This window comes from Beauveria bassiana (assembly GCF_000280675.1).
Source record: "Beauveria bassiana ARSEF 2860 unplaced genomic scaffold BBA_S00026, whole genome shotgun sequence".
Classification (NCBI taxonomy): domain Eukaryota; kingdom Fungi; phylum Ascomycota; class Sordariomycetes; order Hypocreales; family Cordycipitaceae; genus Beauveria; species Beauveria bassiana.
The window spans coordinates 328,606-350,946 of NW_007930861.1; the positions used below are offsets into that span (position 1 = coordinate 328,606).

At 53.4% G+C, this 22,341-nt stretch overlaps 5 protein-coding genes across 5 annotated transcripts; 3 read left to right on the top strand and 2 right to left on the bottom strand.

Annotated features, from left to right (window-relative positions):
* Nucleotides 1-1,059: 1,059 nt before the first annotated feature.
* Nucleotides 1,060-5,640, top strand: BBA_07660 (ABC transporter; the record flags this gene model as incomplete). The annotated part of the gene is made up of 1 exon (XM_008602757.1): nt 1,060-5,640. One exon carries the CDS (start codon nt 1,060-1,062, stop codon nt 5,638-5,640), a length of 4,581 nt encoding a protein of 1,526 aa, XP_008600979.1.
* A 1,897-nt stretch (nt 5,641-7,537) lies between these two features.
* On the top strand, nt 7,538-10,713 carry BBA_07661 (potassium/sodium efflux P-type ATPase; the record flags this gene model as incomplete). Its single annotated transcript, XM_008602758.1, has 3 exons — nt 7,538-7,956; nt 8,005-9,898; nt 9,955-10,713. 3 exons carry the CDS (start codon nt 7,538-7,540, stop codon nt 10,711-10,713), a joined length of 3,072 nt encoding a protein of 1,023 aa, XP_008600980.1.
* Nucleotides 10,714-16,214: 5,501 nt separating this feature from the next.
* BBA_07662 (magnesium-dependent phosphatase-1) lies at nt 16,215-16,883 on the top strand (the record flags this gene model as incomplete). Its single annotated transcript, XM_008602759.1, has 1 exon — nt 16,215-16,883. The coding sequence occupies one exon, from the start codon at nt 16,215-16,217 to the stop codon at nt 16,881-16,883; it is 669 nt and encodes a 222-aa protein (XP_008600981.1).
* Nucleotides 16,884-17,291: 408 nt separating this feature from the next.
* Nucleotides 17,292-18,820, bottom strand: BBA_07663 (CRAL/TRIO domain-containing protein; the record flags this gene model as incomplete). Its single annotated transcript, XM_008602760.1, has 3 exons — nt 17,292-18,308; nt 18,396-18,537; nt 18,606-18,820. 3 exons carry the CDS (start codon nt 18,818-18,820, stop codon nt 17,292-17,294), a joined length of 1,374 nt encoding a protein of 457 aa, XP_008600982.1.
* Nucleotides 18,821-19,929: 1,109 nt separating this feature from the next.
* BBA_07664 (stearoyl-CoA desaturase) lies at nt 19,930-21,286 on the bottom strand (the record flags this gene model as incomplete). Its single annotated transcript, XM_008602761.1, has 2 exons — nt 19,930-20,996; nt 21,064-21,286. 2 exons carry the CDS (start codon nt 21,284-21,286, stop codon nt 19,930-19,932), a joined length of 1,290 nt encoding a protein of 429 aa, XP_008600983.1.
* Nucleotides 21,287-22,341: the final 1,055 nt, after the last annotated feature.

Genomic DNA, 22,341 nt, shown 5'->3' on the forward strand with positions numbered 1-22,341 from the left:
TGCAAGTTTCGTAAATATCAGTGTCCAGCAAGTCCTCTTGATACTTTCATATAGCCTCGAGTGTGACTCTTGGCCGGATGAGTTCATTTACCATCAGAGATTTAATAAAGCACGGTTATCCGTGGGTAGCGCTGCTTCCACCCCCTTTCACAAGGGCATAGCTTTCCAGGGCGGTCGGTAGCTTTATCCCCGGGCCTAGCGTGCGCCAGAGGAGCGACCGTCTGAGAAGGTTCCCCACAATGAATCATTCGACATCAGCAAGGGCCGTTTTACAGAGTTGGGTTGGTTGGGCAGATTCAGACCGGGTGTGACCCGGCGTGGCCGCGATAACGACGAGCAAACGTGGCAGCTGCGCGGCCGAGACAAAGCCTCAAAGATGAGGTTTCACAGACGAGGATGCGAGAAAATGCGCTCAAGAGCACGCATGTAATTATTAATTCCGAGGGCGAGAAAAAAGTATTCGCAAGGGGTTAAATGGAAGTCTCCGCGCATGCGCAGGTTGTTGGGTGTACTCCGCATGGTATCTGGCCTTGTCTCCACAGTATGCATGCTCGAAACTCCAAACAAATCCGCATCAAGGAACAGGTTCAGACTAGAATAAATCGCAATAATAGATAGCAAATAAAATAAATGAGCTAACTGCATTGACCAATTTTTCGACATACACACCCCGGAGATTAGAAATCCAATCTCCAAGCACACTGTGCAAGATGGCACTCATTGGCTCTGTTGTCAGTGGAACCACCAACCTTGTGGACCAAGAAAGGCGGTGCGTCATGACACAAGAATTCCACGGCTCCGAAGAGTACGAGGAAAAAAATGTTGAAACGGAGCCGACCCTGCAGAAGCCACAATTGGCTCTTACCTAGTCAGTCGAGCTGCCAGAATCCCATCCATATAAAAAGGTTGTTGTCCCACCTTGACTACACTTGAATGCAATGCAAACGCCCACCACGGACTCGTCGACGTCCAAACGCGACTTGAATTCCAAAAGAACCCGGATTTCTTTTGAAACCTACACAGGAATAGTAAAGTCAAATAGCAATACATCGCTCCAACATGGCTGCTGAAGAGCAGCAGACGGCGCCGACGACGGCCGCCGTCGAAGCCACCAGCAACGACACGACAACCACAACCACCGGCACCCAAGCCACCATTAGGCCATCTTCACCAGCCGAAATCTCCTCGAGCGATGCCTCCGTCGAGGGCTACTGGGGTGATGCCGACGCTGGCGGCCCCGTCCGTCGTCATTCTGCCCGCCAGGACTACAATGACCTCCAACGAGAACTCAGCCGTCGCGCGAGCAACGCTTCCGGCACCCCCAAGACCAAGAGCCACGCGGCCGGCGACCACCACGGCGGTCTGCTCTCGGCGCTACGCAAACCCAAGCGGGAGGCCGACGTCGAGGCCGACAGCCAGGCGACAAAGCGCCAGGACGAGGACTTCCAGCTCGACGAGTTCATGCGCCAGGGCCACCTGGAGAAGCGACACCCGGAGAGCGGCGAGTCGACGAAGAAGGTCGGTGTCGTCTTCAAGAACCTCACCGTCAAGGGCGCGGCCCTGACCGCCATGACGGTCCGCACCCTGCCCCAGGCCATCCTCGGCACCTTTGGCCCGGATCTCTATGGCCACCTGACCAAGCTCATCCCGGCGCTCAGCTTCTCCAAGGGCGGGCCCGAGATCCGCGACCTGATTCACGACTTTACCGGCGTCGTCCGCCCCGGCGAGATGATGCTCGTGCTCGGCCGCCCCGGCGCCGGCTGCACCACCTTTCTCAAGGCCATTGCCAACAATCGCGGGGGCTACATTGCCGTCGAGGGCGACGTGCGCTACGGCGGCATCGACGCCAAGGAGATGGACCGTCGCTACCGCGGCGAGGTTGTCTACAACCCGGAAAACGACCGCCACCTGCCCTCGCTCACCGTCGGGCAGACGCTCGACTTTTCGCTGCGCACCAAGACGAAAAAGGCCGACAGCGGCAGCATCGGCCTCGTCGTCGACGCCTTTCTCAAAATGTTTGCCATTTCCCACACGAAGAACACAAACGTCGGCGACGAGTACACCCGCGGCGTGTCGGGCGGCGAGCGCAAGCGCGTGTCCATTGCCGAGACGCTCGCGACAAAGTCGACCGTCACCTGCTGGGACAACTCGACGCGCGGGCTCGACGCCTCGACGGCGCTCAACTATGCGCGGTCGCTGCGCGTCATGACCGACGTCTCGGACCGCACCACGCTCACGACGCTGTACCAGGCCGGCGAGGGCATCTACGAGCTCATGGACAAGGTGCTCGTCATTGACTCGGGCCGCATGCTGTACCAGGGCCCCGCGGCCGACGCCCGCCAGTATTTTGTCAATCTCGGCTTCTTTGCGCCCCCGCGCCAGACCACGGCCGACTTTCTCACGTCCGTCTGCGACGTCAACGCGCGCCGCTTCCGCGACGGCTTCGAGGCCCGCTGCCCCAAGACGCCCGCCGAGCTCGAGGCCGCGTTCCTCGCGAGCGACGCCTACCAGCGCGTCCTCGCCGACGTTGCCGACTACGAGCGCCACCTCGCCGCCACGAGCCACGCCGACGCCGAGACCTTTCAGCAGTCGGTCCACGAGGCCAAGTCGCGCACCGTCCTGCAGCGCTCCAACTACACCGTCAGCTACTGGCGCCAGGTGCTCGCCTGCACCCGCCGCGAGTTCTGGCTGCTCTGGGGCGACAAGCAGACGCTCTACACAAAGTTTGCCATCATCATCAGCATGGGCCTCATTGTCGGCTCGCTCTTTTACGACATCCCCGACGACACCTCGGGACTCTTTTTGCGCGGCGGCGCCGCCTTCTTCTCCATCCTCTTCCTCGGCTGGCTTCAGCTGTCGGAGCTCATCCGCGCCATTGCCGGCCGCGACGTCATTGAGCGCCACAAAGAGTACGCCTTTTACCGCCCCTCGGCCGTCAACTTTGCCCGCATCCTCGCCGACTTTCCGCTCCTGCTTGTTCAGGTCGTCGTCTTTGGCCTCATCCTGTACTTTATGTGCAACCTTGACCTCGACGCCGGCAAGTTCTTCATCTACCTGCTGTACATTTACACAACAACCATCTGCATCACGGCCCTGTACCGCATGTTTGCCGCCATCAGCCCCTCCATTGACGATGCTGTCCGCTTTTCCGGCATTACTTTCAATCTGCTTCTCATCTTCACTGGTTATGCCATCAGCAAGCCCACGCTTCTAGGCAAAAAGATTTGGTTCGGTTGGTTCTACTGGATCAACCCCGTGTCGTATTCCTTTGAAGGTGTCATTTCCAACGAACTGTCTAGCCGCAACATGCAGTGCGCCCCCAGCCAGCTTGTACCCCAAGGTCCCGGCATCATGCCCGAGAACCAGGGTTGTGCTGTTCCCGGCTCAGCCGCTGGGGCCACCACGGTCAACGGTGCCGACTACCTCAACGCCAACTACGACTACCACCGCTCCAACCTCTGGCGCAACTGGGCCGTCCTGATTGCATTTTCTGTTCTGTACATTCTCGTCACTGTCCTGGCCACTGAGACTCTGTCCTTTGCCACTTCTGGTATGGGCATCCTCATCTTCAAAAAGTCCAAGGCCGGTGCCGCTGCCGCAAAGAGCACCAAGGCCGCCGACGAAGAGTCTGGTAAGAAGGAAACCCAAGGCAGTGACACACTCCAGCGCCAAGTCACCACCCCCGACGAGATTCTGCAAGAGTTTCAGCGCAGCGAAAAGATTTTCACTTGGGAAAATGTCAACTACACCGTCCCCAGCGCCGATGGTCCCAAGAAGCTGCTCAACAACGTGCAAGGTTACGCCAAGCCCGGCGTCATGGTGGCCCTCATGGGTGCGTCCGGCGCCGGCAAGACCACGCTCCTCAACACGCTCTCCCAGCGCCAGACCGTCGGCGTCGTGGAAGGCAGCATGCTCGTCGACGGCACCGCCCTGCCCACCGACTTTCAGCGCGGCACCGGCTTCGTCGAGCAGATGGACCTGCACGAAGAGTCCACCACGGTCCGCGAGGCGCTCGAGTTCTCCGCGCTCCTCCGCCAGAGCCGGGACACGCCGCGCGAGGACAAGATTGCCTACGTCGACAAGATTATCGACCTGCTCGAGATGCAGCCCATCGAGGACGCCATTGTCTTCTCCCTCGGCGTCGAGCAGAAGAAGCGGCTGACCATTGGCGTCGAGCTCGCCGCCAAGCCGTCGCTGCTGCTCTTCCTCGACGAGCCCACGTCCGGGCTCGACTCCCAGTCGGCCTTTTCCATTATCCGCTTCCTGCGCAAGCTCTGCGCCGCGGGCCAGGCCATCATCTGCACCATCCACCAGCCCTCGTCGGAGCTCATTGAGCAGTTTGACCAGATTCTGGCGCTCAACCCCGGCGGCAACGTCTTTTACTTTGGCCCCGTCGGCGAAAACGGCAGCGCCGTCGTCGACTACTTTGCCACCCGCGGCTCCCAGTGTCCCGAGGGCAAGAACGTGGCCGAGTTTCTGATTGAGCAGGGCGCCAAGCCCGCCGACCGCCAGTTCTGGAACGAGCAGTGGCTCCAGTCGGACGAGAATAAGACGCTGACCGAGGAGATTCAGCGCATCAAGCGCGACCGCGGCGCGGCGGCGGCTCAGCTGCGGCACGAGGATGGTGGCGCGGCCAGGGAGGATGAGTTTGCCGCCTCGGCATACGAGCAGACGATGCTCCTCACCAAGCGCATGTTTATCAAGCAGTGGCGCCAGCCCTCGTACGTCTACGGCAAGTTCTTTGTCGCCGTTCTCATTGGCATCTTCAACGGCTTCACGTTTTGGCAGCTCGGCAACACGGTCCAGGACATGCAGAGCCGCATGTTCACGTCCTTTCTCGTCCTCCTCTTCCTGCCCGCCACCATGAACGCCGTCCTGCCCAAGTTCTTCATGGACCGCGCCCTCTGGGAGGCCCGCGAGTACCCTTCCCGCATCTACGGCTGGGTCGCCTTTTGCTCCGCGTCCATCCTCTCCGAGATTCCCAGCGCCGTCATCTCGGCCGTGCTGTACTGGGTGCTCTGGTACTTTGCCACCGGCCTGCCCACCGAAAGCAGCACCTCGGGCTTCGTCTTCTTCATGACGCTCCTCTTCTTCCTGTTCCAGACCAGCTGGGCGCAGTGGATCTGCGCCTTTGCGCCGTCCTTTACCGTCATCAGCAACGTCCTGCCCTTCTTCCTCGTCATGTTCTCCGTCTTCAACGGCGTCTTTGTGCCCTACCAGCAGCTCGCCGTCTTTTGGCGCTACTGGATGTACTATGTCAACCCGTCCACGTACTATGTCGGCGGCGTGCTCTCGAGCACCCTCGCCCACCAAGAGGTCCGCTGCGCCGACAGCGAGGCCGCCCACTTTCGGCCGCCCTCTGGCCAGACCTGCGCCGAGTTTGCCAACGACTTCATCGCCGAGGCCGGCCGGGGCTACCTGATCGACCCGAATGCTACCGACATGTGCGGCTACTGTCCCTATGCCGACGGTACCCAGTACTTGGCTTCGCTTCACATTGAGCCCAGTCAGAAATGGCGTGACTTTGGCATCTTCTTGGCCTTTTGCATTAGCAACTGGGCTCTGGTTTACTTCTTCATTTACACGGTCCGCGTTCGTCGCTGGTCTTTTGGACTCAACTACTTGTTCAAATGGTTTTGAAACATTTCCATTGCTGCATGTAGCTTAGAGGTATGGCGTTTTCGGATCTGCAACACCTGGACGAGGTGGTTTTTTGCTTCATGTGAAACTTAAAAATGGGGGTAGATTTTAGATATACATTTGAAACAAAGTACATACTACTTTAGCCTTGACTTCAGCATACAGTCTCTTTGCAACCGTGTGGTACATACGTAACATGCCAATGCTGTATGGTGCAGATCATTTCTTGGTATACTTATCTTCTGCATTGCGAAGCTGAATCGCATCGTCACTCCCTCATTATTCCAGACATACTAGGCAGGTGGCCGTTCTTAGTGGAGTGTGGCTGTGCTTGGCGATGTCGACAATTGGCTGCCCGGCCATGGTGGACATAGTAGCATATCTCCAAAGCTGCGAAGTCGTGCGCGATTGGACATGCGCAAAAAGTGTGGCGGCCAAAGAGGAAGCTTGCTGTTCTCAAGACTTGCACTATCCACACAGTGCTAGTTCTCTTGGCAAGAGCTTAACTTCCCTTTCACTAACTTTAGAACAAGGCAGTGTAGTGTGCGTTGTGTGGACTGTAAGCACCTACATTCTTGGCATTGACAGCGAATTGTTTTGCCTTGCCCTCGGAGTTGTACTGAAAGGCTGCTTCCGCGTGATTCAACGGATTCTACGATGCGCGCCTGCATTGCGTACCTAGTGAGACTCCAGCAAGGTGTCCCGCTTGTCCGCTCGGCCGCTTGCCCGCCTCGTGTCGCCAGAATCGCAAACAGATTCGACAATCAAGCCCGCGTGACCGTCTCGGTAAAATAGTCGGCGGTTGTTCTGGCGCAATGATTCGAAACCACTGTAATCGAGGCAAACCTGAGAATCGAGGGTATCCTGCTACGCTACACAAGACGTCAAACGTGCCTCTCTATTTCAATTGTTAGGACACAGTGTTGACGTGGTAGCTCAGGGTAGACGCACCACGTGTCACTATTATCCCAAAACGTTCTATGTTCATATTTAAACCGCATTAACTGCATTCTGCAAAGCTGTTGCATTAAGGCGCAGCTCTGATGCATCCACATTGCTGGGTCGCTGACGGCGGGGAGCGGCTAGTGGCACGGAGACCCAGTAGGTAAATTGTTGGCCAACCTAATCTTGACATTCCCCTGTGTCAATATTATGCTGGGTAGCGGAGGTTGCACGGAAATATTGTGTGATGGTGGTGATGTCGGAGAGAAGCAAGCCGGCGTTTGCAGAAGCCGTCTTGCCGGTCTGATGGCTTCATCTGTCGGCTGGCTGGCCGTTGACCGCCAGCTGGCAACCAAAGAGGGGGCTTACCCGGCTGTTGGTACTCAGGTATCCTTTGTTAAGGCCTAGACACAGCGTTCAGTGTCGTCCCCGCACTTCAAGCGATTGGGACACTAAAAAGATGCCCGAATCACACAATGAATCTCCACTGAATCAAACCCCGCCACCAACACCTGTCCGTGACCTAACTGGGTGACGTACAGGCCACCCATGCAACTATGGCTGTACAACTTCCTGCCTGCCAAGCTGGTACCGAGTAACTAAAGAACTGCTGAGTAGCTAGTACATGTGTGTGTACCTTGCTAGGCGCTTCACGGATATCCCCAGAACTTCAAAAGAACCCGTCTCCCCACACATCCCAACTCCTCTTGTTCTTTTCTTTCTTCACCATTGCCCATCAGGCTTCTGCCTCTTGCGTATCGTTTTCCTGTTCCGCCTCGTCGAAAGTCACCAGAAGTAGCAATAGTTCCGGTCTCGAAACTAAGTCCATCTCCTACTGCAACTTTCCCTGTGCCGCTTCGCTTTTAAAGCACCCCAAAAACTACAAAACTAAATCCTTCGCCTTATCTCGATCGAGAGTTTTGCTGCTTGTTAGCATAAAAACTACCGCCATTCGATGGGAGAAACCGCCGCTGTTATTACGAATGGTGAAACAAACACCGGTCACGTCACCTCGGACTCGTCGCCCCCTCCAAGCCAGGAAGACCAGCCTCCTATACCGGAGCCCCCGGACATAGTAGTTATAGAGAAGCCAACGTGCCCGCATACCCTCTCAGCGCAGCAAGTCGCCGAATTCCTCGGCACTGACCTCTACGATGGTTTGACTACCGAAGAGGCTGCCGACCGCCTTGCGCGGGACGGCTCCAATACCATCAAAGGTGCCAAGGGGCTTTCCATTTGGGAAATCTTCCTGCAGCAGGTCGCCAATGCCCTCACTGTGGTCCTCATTGCCGTCGCCGCCTTGTCCTTTGCAATTAGTGACTTTATCGAGGCAGGCGTCGTCGTCGCAGTTATTGTGCTGAACATTGTCGTCGGGTGAGTAAAGCCCAATCTCATTATTGTCTGTCTCTCTAACATGTGCAGTCTTGTTCAAGATTACCGTGCCGAGCAGACTATTCAGTCCCTGTATGCCCTGTCCACTCCAAAATGCAAAGTTATTCGTGATGGTCATAGCGACACGGTCAAGGCAGAAACTCTTGTCAAAGGAGACTTGGTTTCTCTTGTGACTGGCGACGTCGTTCCAGCAGATTTGCGCCTCGTCCAAGGCATTAATCTCTCCACAGACGAAGCTCATCTGACGGGCGAATCCGTTGCCATCAGCAAGAAGCCTGACGCTGTCTTCGATGATGCCGACATGGCCGTTGGAGACCGAGTCAATCTCGTCTTCTCCGGTAGTTCTGTCACTCGTGGTCGCGCTACTGGCATTGTCGTCTTTACTGGCATGGAAACCGAAGTCGGACAAATTGCAGAACTCTTGCGCCGAAAGAAGAAAGACACCGCAGGTATGACCTCGACGAGGAAGGCAATGTACAAAGTCCACCAAAGCATTCGTAACATTCTTGGCCTTGAGGGAACCCCACTGCAGGTAACCCTCAGCAAGTTTGCCCTGGTGCTTTTTGCTTTAGCCATCCTCCTCGCCGTCATCGTTTTCTCGGTCAGCAAGTGGCACATCAACAATGATGTTTTGCTCTACGGCATCTGTGTAGGCGTTGCTGTAATCCCCGAATCCCTGCTTGCAGTTCTCACTGTCACCATGGCCGTTGCCACCAAGGCCATGGTCAAGGGTCATGTAATTGTCCGCCAGATGCCTTCCCTCGAAGCTGTTGGTGGTGTCACCAATATCTGCTCCGACAAGACTGGAACGCTCACTCAAGGTCGCATGATTACTCGTAAGGTCTGGCTACGCGATGGCCTCACTGGAGTTACAGAAGCTACATCAGACCCCTACGATCCCAGCAGCGGCACTGTTACCTGGTCTGGCTCCCTCGCCGGAAGCTGCTTTGGCGCTTTCCTCAACACCATCAATCTATGCAACAATTCTACGGTCACTGATGGAAAAAAGGAGCCCGAGACTGACACTAGCAGTGTCACAACTGCTTTTGAACCAGCTGAATGGCGAGCTGTAGGAGAGCCGACGGAGATTGCTCTAAAAGTCTACGCCATGCGTTATGGTCAGGTTCGCAACAATGCTGATCAGCTGATTGCTGAGCACCCTTTCGACTCCTCGTGCAAGCTGATGAGTGTGGTCTATGGTACGGATCTTGACGAGTCTCATCATGTCCACACCAAAGGAGCCGTGGAAGTCATGCTTCCAATCCTGGATGAGACGGAAGAGTTCAAAGCTGCTATCCATGCCGAGGCCGAGTTGCTCGCCGGTGAAGGTCTCCGAGTGCTCTGTGTCGCCGACAAGGTGGTCGAAAACTCTCCCGACGAAGCCCTTGATCGCGCTAAATGTGAATCCCGCTTGCGTTTTCTCGGTCTCGCCGGTCTATACGACCCTCCTCGGCCAGAGACTGCGGGAGCAGTCCTCCAATGCCGTGAAGCAGGCATCTCCGTGCACATGGTTACCGGCGACCATATCAAGACTGCAACTGCTATTGCCTATGAAGTCGGTATCCTGTCGAACCAAGTTCCCTTGCCCCCCAACACCGTCATGGCAGCTTCTGAATTTGCCAGCCTGAGCGATGATGAAGTTGATGCACTGGATGCCATCCCGCTTGTCATTGCTCGGTGCAGCCCTCTGACAAAGGTCAGAGTTATTCAAGCCCTTCATCGACGAAAGGCTTTCTGCATCATGACTGGCGACGGTGTCAACGACTCCCCAGCTCTTAAGCAAGCTGATGTCGGCATCGCCATGGGTGATCGAGGCAGTGATGTTGCCAAGGAGGCATCAGACATGGTCCTCACGGATGACAATTTTGCATCCATTGTCACTGGCATCCAAGAAGGCCGTCGCCTAGCGGACAACATTCAAAAGGTAAGTGTTTCGTACCCGTAAGGGTTCGGCTAGTTCGTTTCGCTAATATTGTGCAGTTTCTGTTGCACTTGCTTACCTCGAATCTCGCTCAAGTTATTCTTCTTTTGATCGGTCTCGCATTCAAGGATACAAGCGGTAACGCCGTCTTTCCTTTGTCTCCGTTGGAAATCCTGTGGGCAAACCTCATTACTTCGTCGCCACTAGCTCTTGGCCTCGGTCTTGAAGAAGCACAGCGAGACATTTTACGTCGGCCACCTCGAAGTCTTCGCTCCGGTGTCTTCACCCTCGATCTTGTCCGCGATCAGCTCATGTATGGTACCTTTATGGGAAGCTTGTGTCTAGCCGCATTTATGCTGGTGGTTTATGGGTCTTCTGGCCATGGCTACCATGATCTCCCTCATGGCTGCAACGAGGACGGTGCCCAGGGTTGTGGTCTGGTGTTTCGGGCCCGTGCAACAACATTTGCGGTCCTGAGCTTCCTTCTCCTGGTCACCGCCTGGGAGGTGAAGCATTTCCAACGCAGCCTGTTTGCCATGGACGAGCGCTTCACAGGTCCTTTTGCCGTGTTCAAGACTGTGTACCACAATCGCTTCTTATTCTGGTCGGTCGTTGCTGGGTTCCTCGTGACGTTTCCCGTTATCTACATCCCCTTTATCAACACACATGTGTTCAAGCATCAAGGCCTAACGTGGGAGTGGGGTGTGGTTTTCGGTTGCGTGGCTGCCTACATTGCTCTTATCGAGGGCTGGAAGGCGGTCAAGCGGAGGTTCCGTCTGGGTGTCGATGTGCTGCCGGCTGCTCTTTCGCCTGCATAGGCGTGATGGAGGCGGCGCGACGATGGAAGGATTGGTGAGAAGTGGAAGGACAGGTTTTCTAGATGTTGAATGTTAGTATAATAGTTTTCCGGTATGCTTAGTTTAGTATCTTCGCGTAATGGCAAAGCGCTTTCCTGTCAAGAAACCTTGTAGTAGGGCGTGTAGTAGAGCGCGTAGTAGAGCGTGACTTGTATGATTCGACCGTCAAGTAGCGTCTCCCCACGCTCGTCTTGTTTCTTATCTGCCAATGGGAGAGTCGATTAGATTAGTCTCTCGCCTGAAAGTTGAAACCGTCTTCGTGTGCTGTGGGTTGTGTAGTATGGCGATGTTTCTACACGCTTGCGCCTGGCCTGAGCAACGGGCCGATGTATCCAGACCAATGCGGATTTCCTTTTTCTCCCCTCTCTCTCTCTCTTGTAATATTTCTCTATCACACACACACACACACAAACGTACACACACCCACCCCCATTTTCTGCAATCATGACAACCCCAGCTTTTTCAAGGCGCACAACAACGGTCATCGCTTACCCGCGTGGTTGCGAACCTTGATGGTCAAAAAAATGACCTTGATGGCACGCTTTTGTGATGTGCACGCCCCCCCTCTCTCTCCTCCCCTCCCTCTCCCCCTCCCACGCATCAAATCGAGAGACATATTGTGGGAGAAGACGGGCAGTGATTAAAGGGAAAACGTGGCAAAAGGGGTCTGAAATTGGTTGCATGATTGTTTTGGGGGAATGGAGATTCTCATTTCTTCTAGTGTGGTGCCCAGAGCCGCCGTAGATATATAAGAGGTCGTGATGCAGCTCTCTCCCTTTTCCCCTCGACTTGACTTTTCTGCTCGAGCTGTTTTTTCTTTTCTTTCTCATTCTCTCTCTCTCGGACAAGGACACTACTCTCTGCTTCCTGAACTCTGAGCAAAGGGCAAGATGGTGCCAGCGCTCGTTGGTTCCGGAGACGTGTGTGGTGGCATGGCGTCGTCCACAGGCTTACACACGATGCAGCAATGAATGGATCGGAACAAGAACGACAACACGTCGACTATTCAGTTCTTGGTCGACAACTATTCTCGGCTTGTCTCGAGTCCGGTTCCGCTCCTAGGTGTTGACGGGGTTCTTGCCAACTACGACGAAATGAAGGACGAGTCTCGCTGCCCATTGCTGTCGGGGGGGACCTCGACTACTCCCCGAAACTCGCGGCTCTCTCAGCTTGAAGTTGAGTTTTCTCCCCTCACAATTTTCCGTACCTCGTCCCCCTTTTTCTTTACTTCTATTTTGGTACGCGGAGGCTGTTACGAAGCTGAGAGGATTTCGCCCCCTCCCCCGTTGCCCAGCCCAGCCTCGCACAGGGCGGTCTGACACTTGTTCTCTTTTTCTTTTTTTTTCGTCACATTTTCATCTTCCCTTGCCTTGTTGTGTTCTCTTCAAGGCTCTAGCTGCTTCATCCATGTCCTCTCCTGTCCCTGTCTCTCCGTCGCATAGCGCGGTGGCACAAGTTGGTTCAGCTGTACATTTCCTCGTCGTTGGAGACATGGGATGCAAGTCTGTGCTGTTGGGCATCACTGTCGCTCCTTCTCCTCTTCCTTCCCCTTCCGACCTACCACATGCCCGGGCCTCGGCGTGCTTCTTCGCCTCTCCCTTGGATTCCAGTCCTTGCCAACGCATCAGCCCGCCCGCCCACACACACTCACACATACACACACACACATATACAAAGTACAAATCACACACACGCGCACGCATCTTCATTCGACGGTCCACAACTCACGGACAAGTGCGGCCATACCCGCAGACTAGTGCGGGCTTTATATTGGATGCAACCGCTTGTGCCGCCAACGCCTCTTTTTTTTTATTTTTTTTTATTTTTTCCCCCTTTTTGTCTATTGTCTGCATGCCCAGCTTGGGTCAAAGTCACGCTTCCCTCCCAATCATCCGCAGAAGCTCCACCGGCCATGGCATGTTCTGTCGCGCAAAAAACAGCGCAGGCAAAAGAGAAAAAAGGCTTTGAGCGGGCTAGTGTTGCATTATTGTTTGCTTTCGGTTCTTGGTTAGGAAGGTTTATCCTCTCTCTCCACGCCACTATCCCCACCAGTTGTTGTTGTTGTTGTTTTTCTTCAACTTGCCCTGATATCCGCTCGCTTCTCATTGGCTTCAACCCCATCATCACATGAGGAGCTGACGTCGTTGGCTACGTTCCAAGGCCTTTTTTCTTTCCTTGCCAACTTGCTAGCCGGCCAACTAGTGCCGCATGCACCTACCCTTTCCCTGCTGCTGTGTCCCGTCTCTTTCATGTCGGGTCATCTGGTTGGGTCCCTCCAAATCGAGTATCCCGGTCGCTCGGCGCGTCGTTCTCGGTGGATGCGTGGCCAAGTGACGGGCTTGTTCATCACATATGGGCTGATGCCAGGCAAAATCGATTACTCTGGTCTACTCCGTACCGGCTTGTACCTACCTGTTCTTGCTGTGCCTACTTGTCCATCAGTACCACCTTGCCCTACCCCTCCCCTTCTCCTCATCCCACGTTTCAAGGATGCATGAGCCCAGAACCTGCTCGGCGGACATACCTTTACACGGTACCAGGCCCTTGCTCCAGCCTCAGATCCATAGTGGCTCTTTGTGGAGATGGATCAAGGCATGACATCGTTCTCTGGTCTTTTCCAGAGTCTCTTGTGCCTGACGGGCAAGCTGTCAGAGATGCTGCGGGGCCAGCACCGTGTTGGAGACGGAAAATTGGCCAAGCTTTTTGCGGTTGGAAACTTCCGCGGCCACATGTCCTGTTACACAGGTGATGGATCCTCGAAGTCAGGCTGGCGCCGTGAGGTCCCTCCTCATGACCACCCTTTGGCCTATCGGGCTGAATGGGTATCTGTGAATGGGTGTGAAGGCTTTTTTTCATTCCCATGTTCTTTTAGTCAGAGTTGGCGAGCCCCGTCACTGTCGTGCCTCGCCCGTGACCCAGGACGGATTCGAGCATCCAACAAGGCAAGCCGGGCTGTCGGTGGCGCGGGTTGAATGAGACCTTGGGGCTTATACCGTCTCGGCAAGGAGCAGCAGCTTTGAGCCATGGGACCTGGAGAGGGGATGGGGAGGGGGGAGAGACGGGGGGGCGACGGGAAAAGCAGGTGTTTCTCGTATGCGAAATAGAATGGTGCTGTGGTGCCGCCGTGGAAAAGAGAGTTGCCTTAGTCCAATAGTGTGAGGCTCTACCCCGCCGGTACATGTACATGCAGCTTCAAGGTGGAGGCACACGTTGCTCTGCGGCTTGGGTCATGTACGCGACCGGCGGGCATGCATCATTTGTGAACTTGCCTGATTTCGGAGCTGTATCATTGGTGTAGTTTGACGATAGTGGGCGAGAAAGAGAGGCCTGAGGGGGGGGGGGGGGTTGATCTGCATCTCGGTCTATAAAAGACGCTGCATTCCCGCCATCATCTCGTCTTTTTGATCTCCCAGCTTCTTCATCAGACAACTCCTACAATTACAACTACTCACACACACTACCAAAACAACCACCTTTAAGAAACCCACCTCAACCCTTCAAAATGGATCCCTGGTATGTCTTTGAATCACGCTTCCCTCGCTCACAGGCGAGCCTTTGGAATCAAAAAGAGCGAGGATTATAGTTGCTTCCCCCCCCCCCTCCCTTCCCCAAGCGACAACCTGCTCAAAGAAATCCCCATGCAGTTCCAACGAAACGCATCATCATAAAAAAGAGAACCGTCGTCGGCTGACCAGACTAGCAACTGCTCCTCCTGCAACTGCTCCGGCGCCTGCGACAGCTGCAAGTGCGACAGCTGCGGCCACTAAGCCGCCCAGCCATGGACAACAGCAACAACAACCATTGATGAGTGCAGCTCGGTTCAGCAACCGCCCCGACTTTGAGACGAAACGCAAGCAACGATCGATTTCCGTGACAAGATATGTCGGGGCGGACTGAGAGGGAGAGAAAAATGGGGAGGGGTAAACAAGATGCTTTGCTTTCCTCGGTTACAAAAGGTTGCAACGCTGCTTTTCTTTTTTTTTACTCTTGCTTCTCTATTTGCCTCTGGATTTTTTCTTTTCTTTTCTTTTCCTTTTCTGCAAGATATAGGCTGATAGCTGTAATCTGATCTTTTGGTTGAGATAAATTCTTATTCCGGGTTTAGCGTGATGTGACGCCCCGCTAATGCATGCATCTCTGTGCTTTGTGCTTTTTTTGTAGTTTGTGACCATGCTGTGCAGTAACCCTAGTATTGTCGATTTGCCGGCATTTTCTCTCTCTCTCTCTTTGCGTCGGCAATTCTTTTCTTCTTTTTTTGCTTTTTTTTGCTTTTTTCCTTCATTTACTTTGTCAAGGTCGCCCAATGAAACTTGGAGGGTGGTTTTCTTTCCCATCCCAGACAATCTATCCGAGCTCATCGGCGCATATTACCGAGCCCCGATGAAATCTTGTCGATCCTACTACGCACAAGCCCACGGTCTAATGCATACAAACTTGATTAAACAAGATTCGCTGTCCCGGATAAGCAAACGTCTTTTGCGTGGTAGTTTTGTTCTTTGCTCGTCTTGATCGACCATGTTTTCTTTCTTCTTCTCACAGTGCCGCAAAACGGCGGTGAAAACGGTCCTAGAAGCATGAATCGCTTTTTGCTGATCAAAGTTTATTTTTACGTGAAGAAGCCCCAGAGGCCCCAAAAGCGTGACGATCTCGCTCAAGTGGAGATAAAACGGGCAAAAGTCGTCGTTTGGGCGTGGCAGACGTCATGGCACCACGTATTTTTCCAAGGAAAAATAAGAATGTGGTCACGAGGTAGTGAAGATCAATTTCTGTTTGTTAATACGGTGCTTGTGAAACCCTTTTGTCCGTACAGAGTGGTGTGAGTGGTTTGCAACAGTATACTTGGAACTTGGCATCAGGCCCCTGATAAGCATGGCGAATGCTTACCGGTAGGTGGGAGGTGTTCTCTTGGCTGAAAGCCTTTTTTAAAAAAAAAATGGAAAAATGGAAAAAAAAATACAGATGGAAGAATATGATAAATACCAACTTATTTCGAACGTCGTTGTGTTTTCGTCAAATCTTACACATGTGCAAAAGACACAATGCCTTATCTGACTGTATCTCCAAGTCCAACGAGCCTAACATGAATAGTAAAGGATGTCGCGCATAGTACTCGGCTACAACATACGTCTGTATTGGTCAGAGCCATGTCTGCCTCGATGCTGATTTGTTGCTAGCTCTTTAGTCCCATTTCTTTCTTCTTTTTTTTTTCCTTGTCAAATTTTAGGCATCGCCGCCACCCATGATCCGCCTCGACGACACCCCAAGAAGATTCATCGAGATTTGAGCTACCCTGCACCATGTGGAGATGGACTCAATGCTTCATGACGCGCTTGATAAGCGGCCCTTTTCACAACTTCTCAACCACTCATCCTCAACCCACACACCTTCTAGACTTCTCCTCCTTCAGCCCACCCTCATTCCCTCCTGCACGTCATCCCCTCCACACAGCAAACCCCGTCAAGATGGGCAAGCTCTCCCGCACCGGCACCTCGGCATCCACCACATCAACCTCCTCCGCCGCCGAGCTAAGCAGCGTCGTCCCCGCGTCCCTCACCGACCCTGACCTGCCCCTGCCGCGCCTCATCGTCTTTGACCTCGACTACACGCTGTGGCCCTACTGGGTGGACACGCACGTCACGCCCCCCCTCAAGGCCAACGCTGCGCACACCGCCGCCACCGACCGCTACGGCGAGGACTTTGCCTTTTACCAAGACGTGCCCTTAATCCTCCAGCTCCTGCCCCGCGTCGCCGGCTCTGCATCTACCACCACTACCGCCCCAATCAAGCTTGGCGTAGCGTCTCGCACATCAGCCGTCGGCGTCGCGCGGGATTTGCTCAAGATGCTGCACCTCCCCGCGGTCGAAGGACAGCAAAAGGCGCGGAGAGCCGGGGATGCGTTTGACGCGGGCACGGAGATTTATCCGGGGAGCAAGATTCGACACTTTGAGACGCTGCAGAAGCGCACGGGCATTGCGTATGAGGATATGCTGTTTTTTGATGATGAGAGCAGAAACATGGAGACGGAAAAGTTGGGCGTCACGATGCGGTTAATCCGGGACGGCTTGACGTGGGCAGAGGTTGAAAAGGGCGTCGAGGATTGGCGCAAGAGGAGGGGATACAAGAAAAATTAGACATGGCCGGAGGAAGGGGGAGGGAAAATCTGAGAGCTGCAATGATGAAGCGCATAGAAAGGATTACAAGGTCAATTGGGTTTAGAATATTCAAGTACACGGGCAATAGAGCGAAAAAGAGTGCAACAAGTCAGTCATAGAAATCATATACATCTATATAAAAGGGTAAATGCAAGATTCGGTCCCAAGAACCATCCTGGTGGTATATAAAAGAAAAGAAATTGTACGCGGTAAACGCCATGACCCAATGTAGATGCCCGTCTGCTGCTATTCCCAGTAGCGGTGCATGCAAAAGAAGAAAAAAAAATGGCCCATTTCAAAGTGTACAAGTCCCAATCATCGCCTTCTTTTTTCGTATCGTGTTTGAGACTCTTTACACATGCGCAGCTGTTCAAACACGTTGTTCCACTAAACAGCGGTTTGGGCCACGGCAGGGGTGGGCTCGGCGGCTGGCTTCTTCTCGTCAATGCCAAGCTTCTCCAAAGCGTCGACATTGTTGTCAATCTGGGTGCCAATCTGGGTGTCGACCTGGGAATCGGTCGTGTGAAAAGACTCTAGCGATTTATGCTCTGCACCCTGCTCCACCGGCCCGGGCGCCGCCTCTGTCTCGGTGGGCGCAGCAGCCGTAGCCTCACCATTCGTCGTTGGCTGAATCTCGTTCTCTGGGGGCGTCCAGGTGCGCGGAATCGTGCAGACGCGCTCCCGTCGGGGCTTGCCGTTTTGATAGCCAACCGCGACGCACTGCAGCCGCTCGGGCTGGCCCTCGACGTCTTCCCATATCATGGGGCCCGTGGGAAACGACGAGTAGCCATTGTCCCAGGCCACGACGCCATCCCAGGCGGGGTCCGGGATGCTGAGCTGGCCAAAGCTATAATCGAGGTCACCGCCGTACTTTTTGGGAATGTTGCGCTTCTCAATGAACGATTCGAGCGTCGGGAGCACCTCGTTGGGGGCGAGGATGAAGATCTTGGACACGGTGATGGGGTCGAACCAGCGCTTGATCCAGCCCCAGACGGTGCTGAAGAAAAAGGGCGCGCCAATGATGAAAATGCGGTCGAGCGTCTCCGGGTAGTGCGCCGTGGCCAGCTGAGACGCGGCTTGCATGTGCGCTTTGAGGTTCCAAAACTGCTTCAGTCCGACGCCGGAGACGTCGACAATGTTGGTGCTCAGGGTGATGGGAATGTCGGGGTTCTCGCGGTCGGTGAGCTGCGTGGCAAAGGGCTGGCTGAAGCGGGTGAGGTTCTCGTAAAGCGCAAAGAGGCGCATCAGACCGGGCGAGGTCTTGCCGTCGGACTTGGCCTTGGAAAAATTCGACTTGGCGCCATTCTTTTCATAATTGGCCACCGTCTTGTTGTCAAGTGTGCGGATTTCATAGACGTAGAGCGGGATGCCTCGTCGGTCTCGTCGGCCGGTCCATTGAGGGTACTAGTGGGCATGTGTCAGTGTTGTACAGCGGCCAAAGCGTAATCTCCGGGATATCCGGTCTGGTTTTTGGGGTGCTGAAAGACTCACGAGGCGGCGAGATTCCTCGTAAGCGTCGAGGTCAATCGTCTCGTAGAGAATGTTGAGCTCGTTTGCGGCGCGCCAGTCCTCAGTCTCCTTGAACTGCGTATAGGCATCCTCCACAATCCATCGGCGCGCGCGAAGAAAGCGACTAAAATTTTCATAGCGTTAGCTATTTTTCGCTGTACCTTTCCATGTGGGATACAGCCTCAAACGTACAGTAGCGTCTGGTCATTGTGTGATGGTGGGGGCCCGCGCTTCCAGACTCGCCGCTTTTCGACAAGGTCCTTGAATTTTTGCAGCGCGTCTTCCTGCTGGTCGCTCAGCGAGTTGAGATGGCCGTGAGGGTAATTGAAGGCGCTTGCCACCGAGGCGGAGGACCTGGTTCGGGAGACGGGCGTTGCGTCGAGGCTCTGGCGGTTATTGGTAGCCATAGCGGAGAAAGCAAACGGCGGGGGGGGACGAGGAGGAAACGCAGGCAACACAGGGGAATTTCGGATGATGAAGGAGACAAAAAAGCCGTCACAGAGCTTCCAGCCGCTTCGCAGCAACAGTCGAATAAAAAGAAATGAAGAAGAAGAAAACAAGGCGGAAGGGCGGAACAAAAGAAAAAAAATGCGAGCGATACGGCTGCTACCTTGATGTAGGTAAGGAGGTGGGGGCGGAAAGCGACAGAAGGCTGAGGCTACGAAATGAACACCAAGGATGGCTGTCTGGTATCCGCTTATTGAAGACACATAGCTGACAATTAGACATTTCTAATTAATGGATCACCGGCGTTTATATTTGTCGTTGCATGTCAGCAGCAAAATTAGCAAAGAGTCATGTCCTCTGCGGATCGGGCATCGGAGCTGATACATGTCCGCCAAGGTTTACCCCCCCAAGGTCCGCTGTGGAGAGCCGCACCCAGCCCAATGGACCGGAGGTGCCGTTGGCCGCTACAGAGGCCGTTTTGACGGGATGATAAGGCTGCACCGTCTAATACTGGGCGACTGTTGACGGAATCTCGGGTTTGCCTGGACCCGAGCATCTAAACCACAGAAAAAACTGGGATTTATTTGCAGTATGTACAATTATAAAAGCCCCTAAATCTATTTGTCCACCTTTAAAGTACGCGAATCAATAACGTCGCAAGTTGCCGCAAGATGCCATTGCCGGCGGCTTCCGTAACAGAACCACCAGAACGGCACCGTTACAAGACGTTAAACTCTGAATCTACGGCACTGCCGGAACAAGCCTTTTTTATTCTTTGAAGAACTGATATGCATGGAAAACTTTAGATTAAACCTTTATCGGTATCCCACAGCCCAAATACACCAAGTCTGCGACTTGCTTGCCAACATTGAGCATGCCACACCCAAGTGCCAGCTCAACAATGGGAAAGCAACGACAAACGGCCACAAACGGAATAGAGTTGCGAGTCTGTTTGGATTTTGCCATTTACATTTCTCACGACTCTCCCCTGCCCATGGACCTTTGCTATGAAAATGGCATTCCCAACTTCACTTTTGAAAAGGAAATGGCTTCCCCAATTTCGCCTTTGCTATGAAATTGGTTCTTTCAACTTTGCTTTTGCGTCACCACCACCACCAGCCTTCCAAATCTCCACCTCGCCGCCACCACGAATCACGCCAACACGCATCATCGACAACAGATTGTGCGCTGCATTCGAATGGTCATATACACCTCCATTAAACACGGCCGTCGCATCTCTGCCCACAAATGAAGAAATGAGCGCTTTCCCACCAGGATGCTCGTCGATAAACTCGGCGACGTCGTGCACCACGCCGCTAATGGCCGTCAACGCCCGTCCCTGATCCCGGGCCTGCTCGACAAACTCGTCCCACGAGACGACGGGCAGGTCCTCAATCGGGGTGCCCCAGTCGAGCCGGGCGCGCTTCCGGTCCAGCGTCTTTTGCAGCTGCTGCACGCGGCCCTTTTCAATCTCGTTGCGCCGAAACTGCTTGAGGTCCGACGCGAGGCCGAGCTGCTTCCAGATCCAAATCGCCCACTTTGTGGGGTCGTACTGCCACCACTCGATGGCGTTGCGGTAGTCGGACGGGAACTCGTGGTGGAAATTGTGGTAGCCCTCGCCGAGCGTGACGAGCGCCGTCAAGACGTGGTCGCGCGGCGAGTTGCGGTCGTCAAAGGGCTGCTCGCCGAGCCAGTGCGCGAGCGAGTTTACGCAAAACGTCGCCTGCTGGATGAAGCTGGCGCGCAGCACGCCCGCGTACACGAGGCCGCCGCGCCAGTCGCCCCAGCCGAGGCCGCAGACGACGGTCGGCAGCGCGAGCGCCATGACGAGCACGCCGGGAATGTAGTGTCGGTGCTGCCACACGACGACGCGGTCCTCGTCGAGGTCCGTCACGTCGGCGCGGCCGATGCGCTTCGGGTTCTGCTTCAGCACCATCCACCCGATATGTGAGTACCAGAAGCCTTTTTGCACCGAGTACGGATCCTTGTCCGTGTCGGTGTAGCGGTGGTGCGCGCGGTGGCCGCGCGACCACCACAGGATCGACCCTTGCGCGGCTCCGAGACCGCAAGCGGCGAGGTAGATTTTGAGGGGGAGACGGGCTTTGTAGCACGAGTGAGCCCAAAGGCGGTGATAGCCTGTTGCTGCGTCAGCTACTTGTATAATTTTTTTTTTCTACTGTAAGATCATGTAGAGCATGCATACCTGCTGTGATGCCAAGACCTGCGTTGAAATAATAGACGACAGCAAAGATGATGGTATATAAATGAGCAGGATACAAGTATGCAGAAATAAGACCGATGAATGGAACAACGAGGATGAAAGTGACGTTGAGCCAGTTGATGTGCTGGTACCAATTAAACAAAGTTATTGGCTGGTCTGCAATGTGCACGCGCCGCGCCACGGGTTTCTTCTCTGTACTTCCCATGACTGTACCACTTGGATGAATTCGTATAATTCAATCGATTAGAAATATCCGGTAAAGTCCATAAATGGCCAGCCGCTAGCTATATATATGGTGTACATGGCCAAAGTGGTGCGACTTTGCCTTTTTGACAGACACGTAAAGCTTCGATTGTAGAGACAATTCCCCTCACATCACTTGATACCGAGGCCTTGACAGCTGAGAATACTCCCAACACACGTGAATGTGCCCATGTGTAGATGTCTGGCTTTTGTTGAGGCTTTGCGAAAAATGTGGTGCCATGTGGCTCTCGCGGAGAGCCCAACAGGATGGCGGTCTGGCCTGTTTTGGTAAATGCTGGGGTTTGTGGCGTGAAAATGTCATGTACAATTAGGTAGTTTCTCTTCGACTTTTTTTGGCAACTGCGGGCGCATTAAAGACCACAGTATGACTGGCTAAATTCTCCAATAGGCAGTCGAGTAAAACAAATGTTTGTATAAGTGGTCAATCATGTTGGGACGCCACGTGAAGGTAATAAAAATTAAATATAAAAAAGGTAAAAAGGATATTTTATTAATTTTTAAGGGAGATAAGCCCTTTTATTTAAGTATATAATATTATTTATACTAAAAAGGTTAGATCTAACTAATATAATATTACTTTTCTTAGGTAACTTCTCTACCTTTTTTTTTCTTTTTATTTATATTTTTCTATAGGAATAAATGCTTTTTAGTTAGGTTATTATAGAATTAAAACTGTGACTTTTCTTATATTATATCGCTTAGTATATAAGAGAGTGTTATAGCTTCTTATGGTATATTAGTGCTTAGCTAGCGGTGTAGTTAAGTACTAGTAAGGTACTCAGCTAAAAATAAAGCTCCTTTACCCTACCTTACTATTAAAACTCACTAAAATGCGCCCGCGACACCTATTTCGGTTATAATAGTAGTTCAATTTCGTATTTTTCAATTATTAATAGTTTAACTAAAATATAAAAGAATATCTAAAAGTAATTAAAATCTTTTTTTATTAGTTTTTATATATATCATATAAATATATATATTATATTATATTTAGTT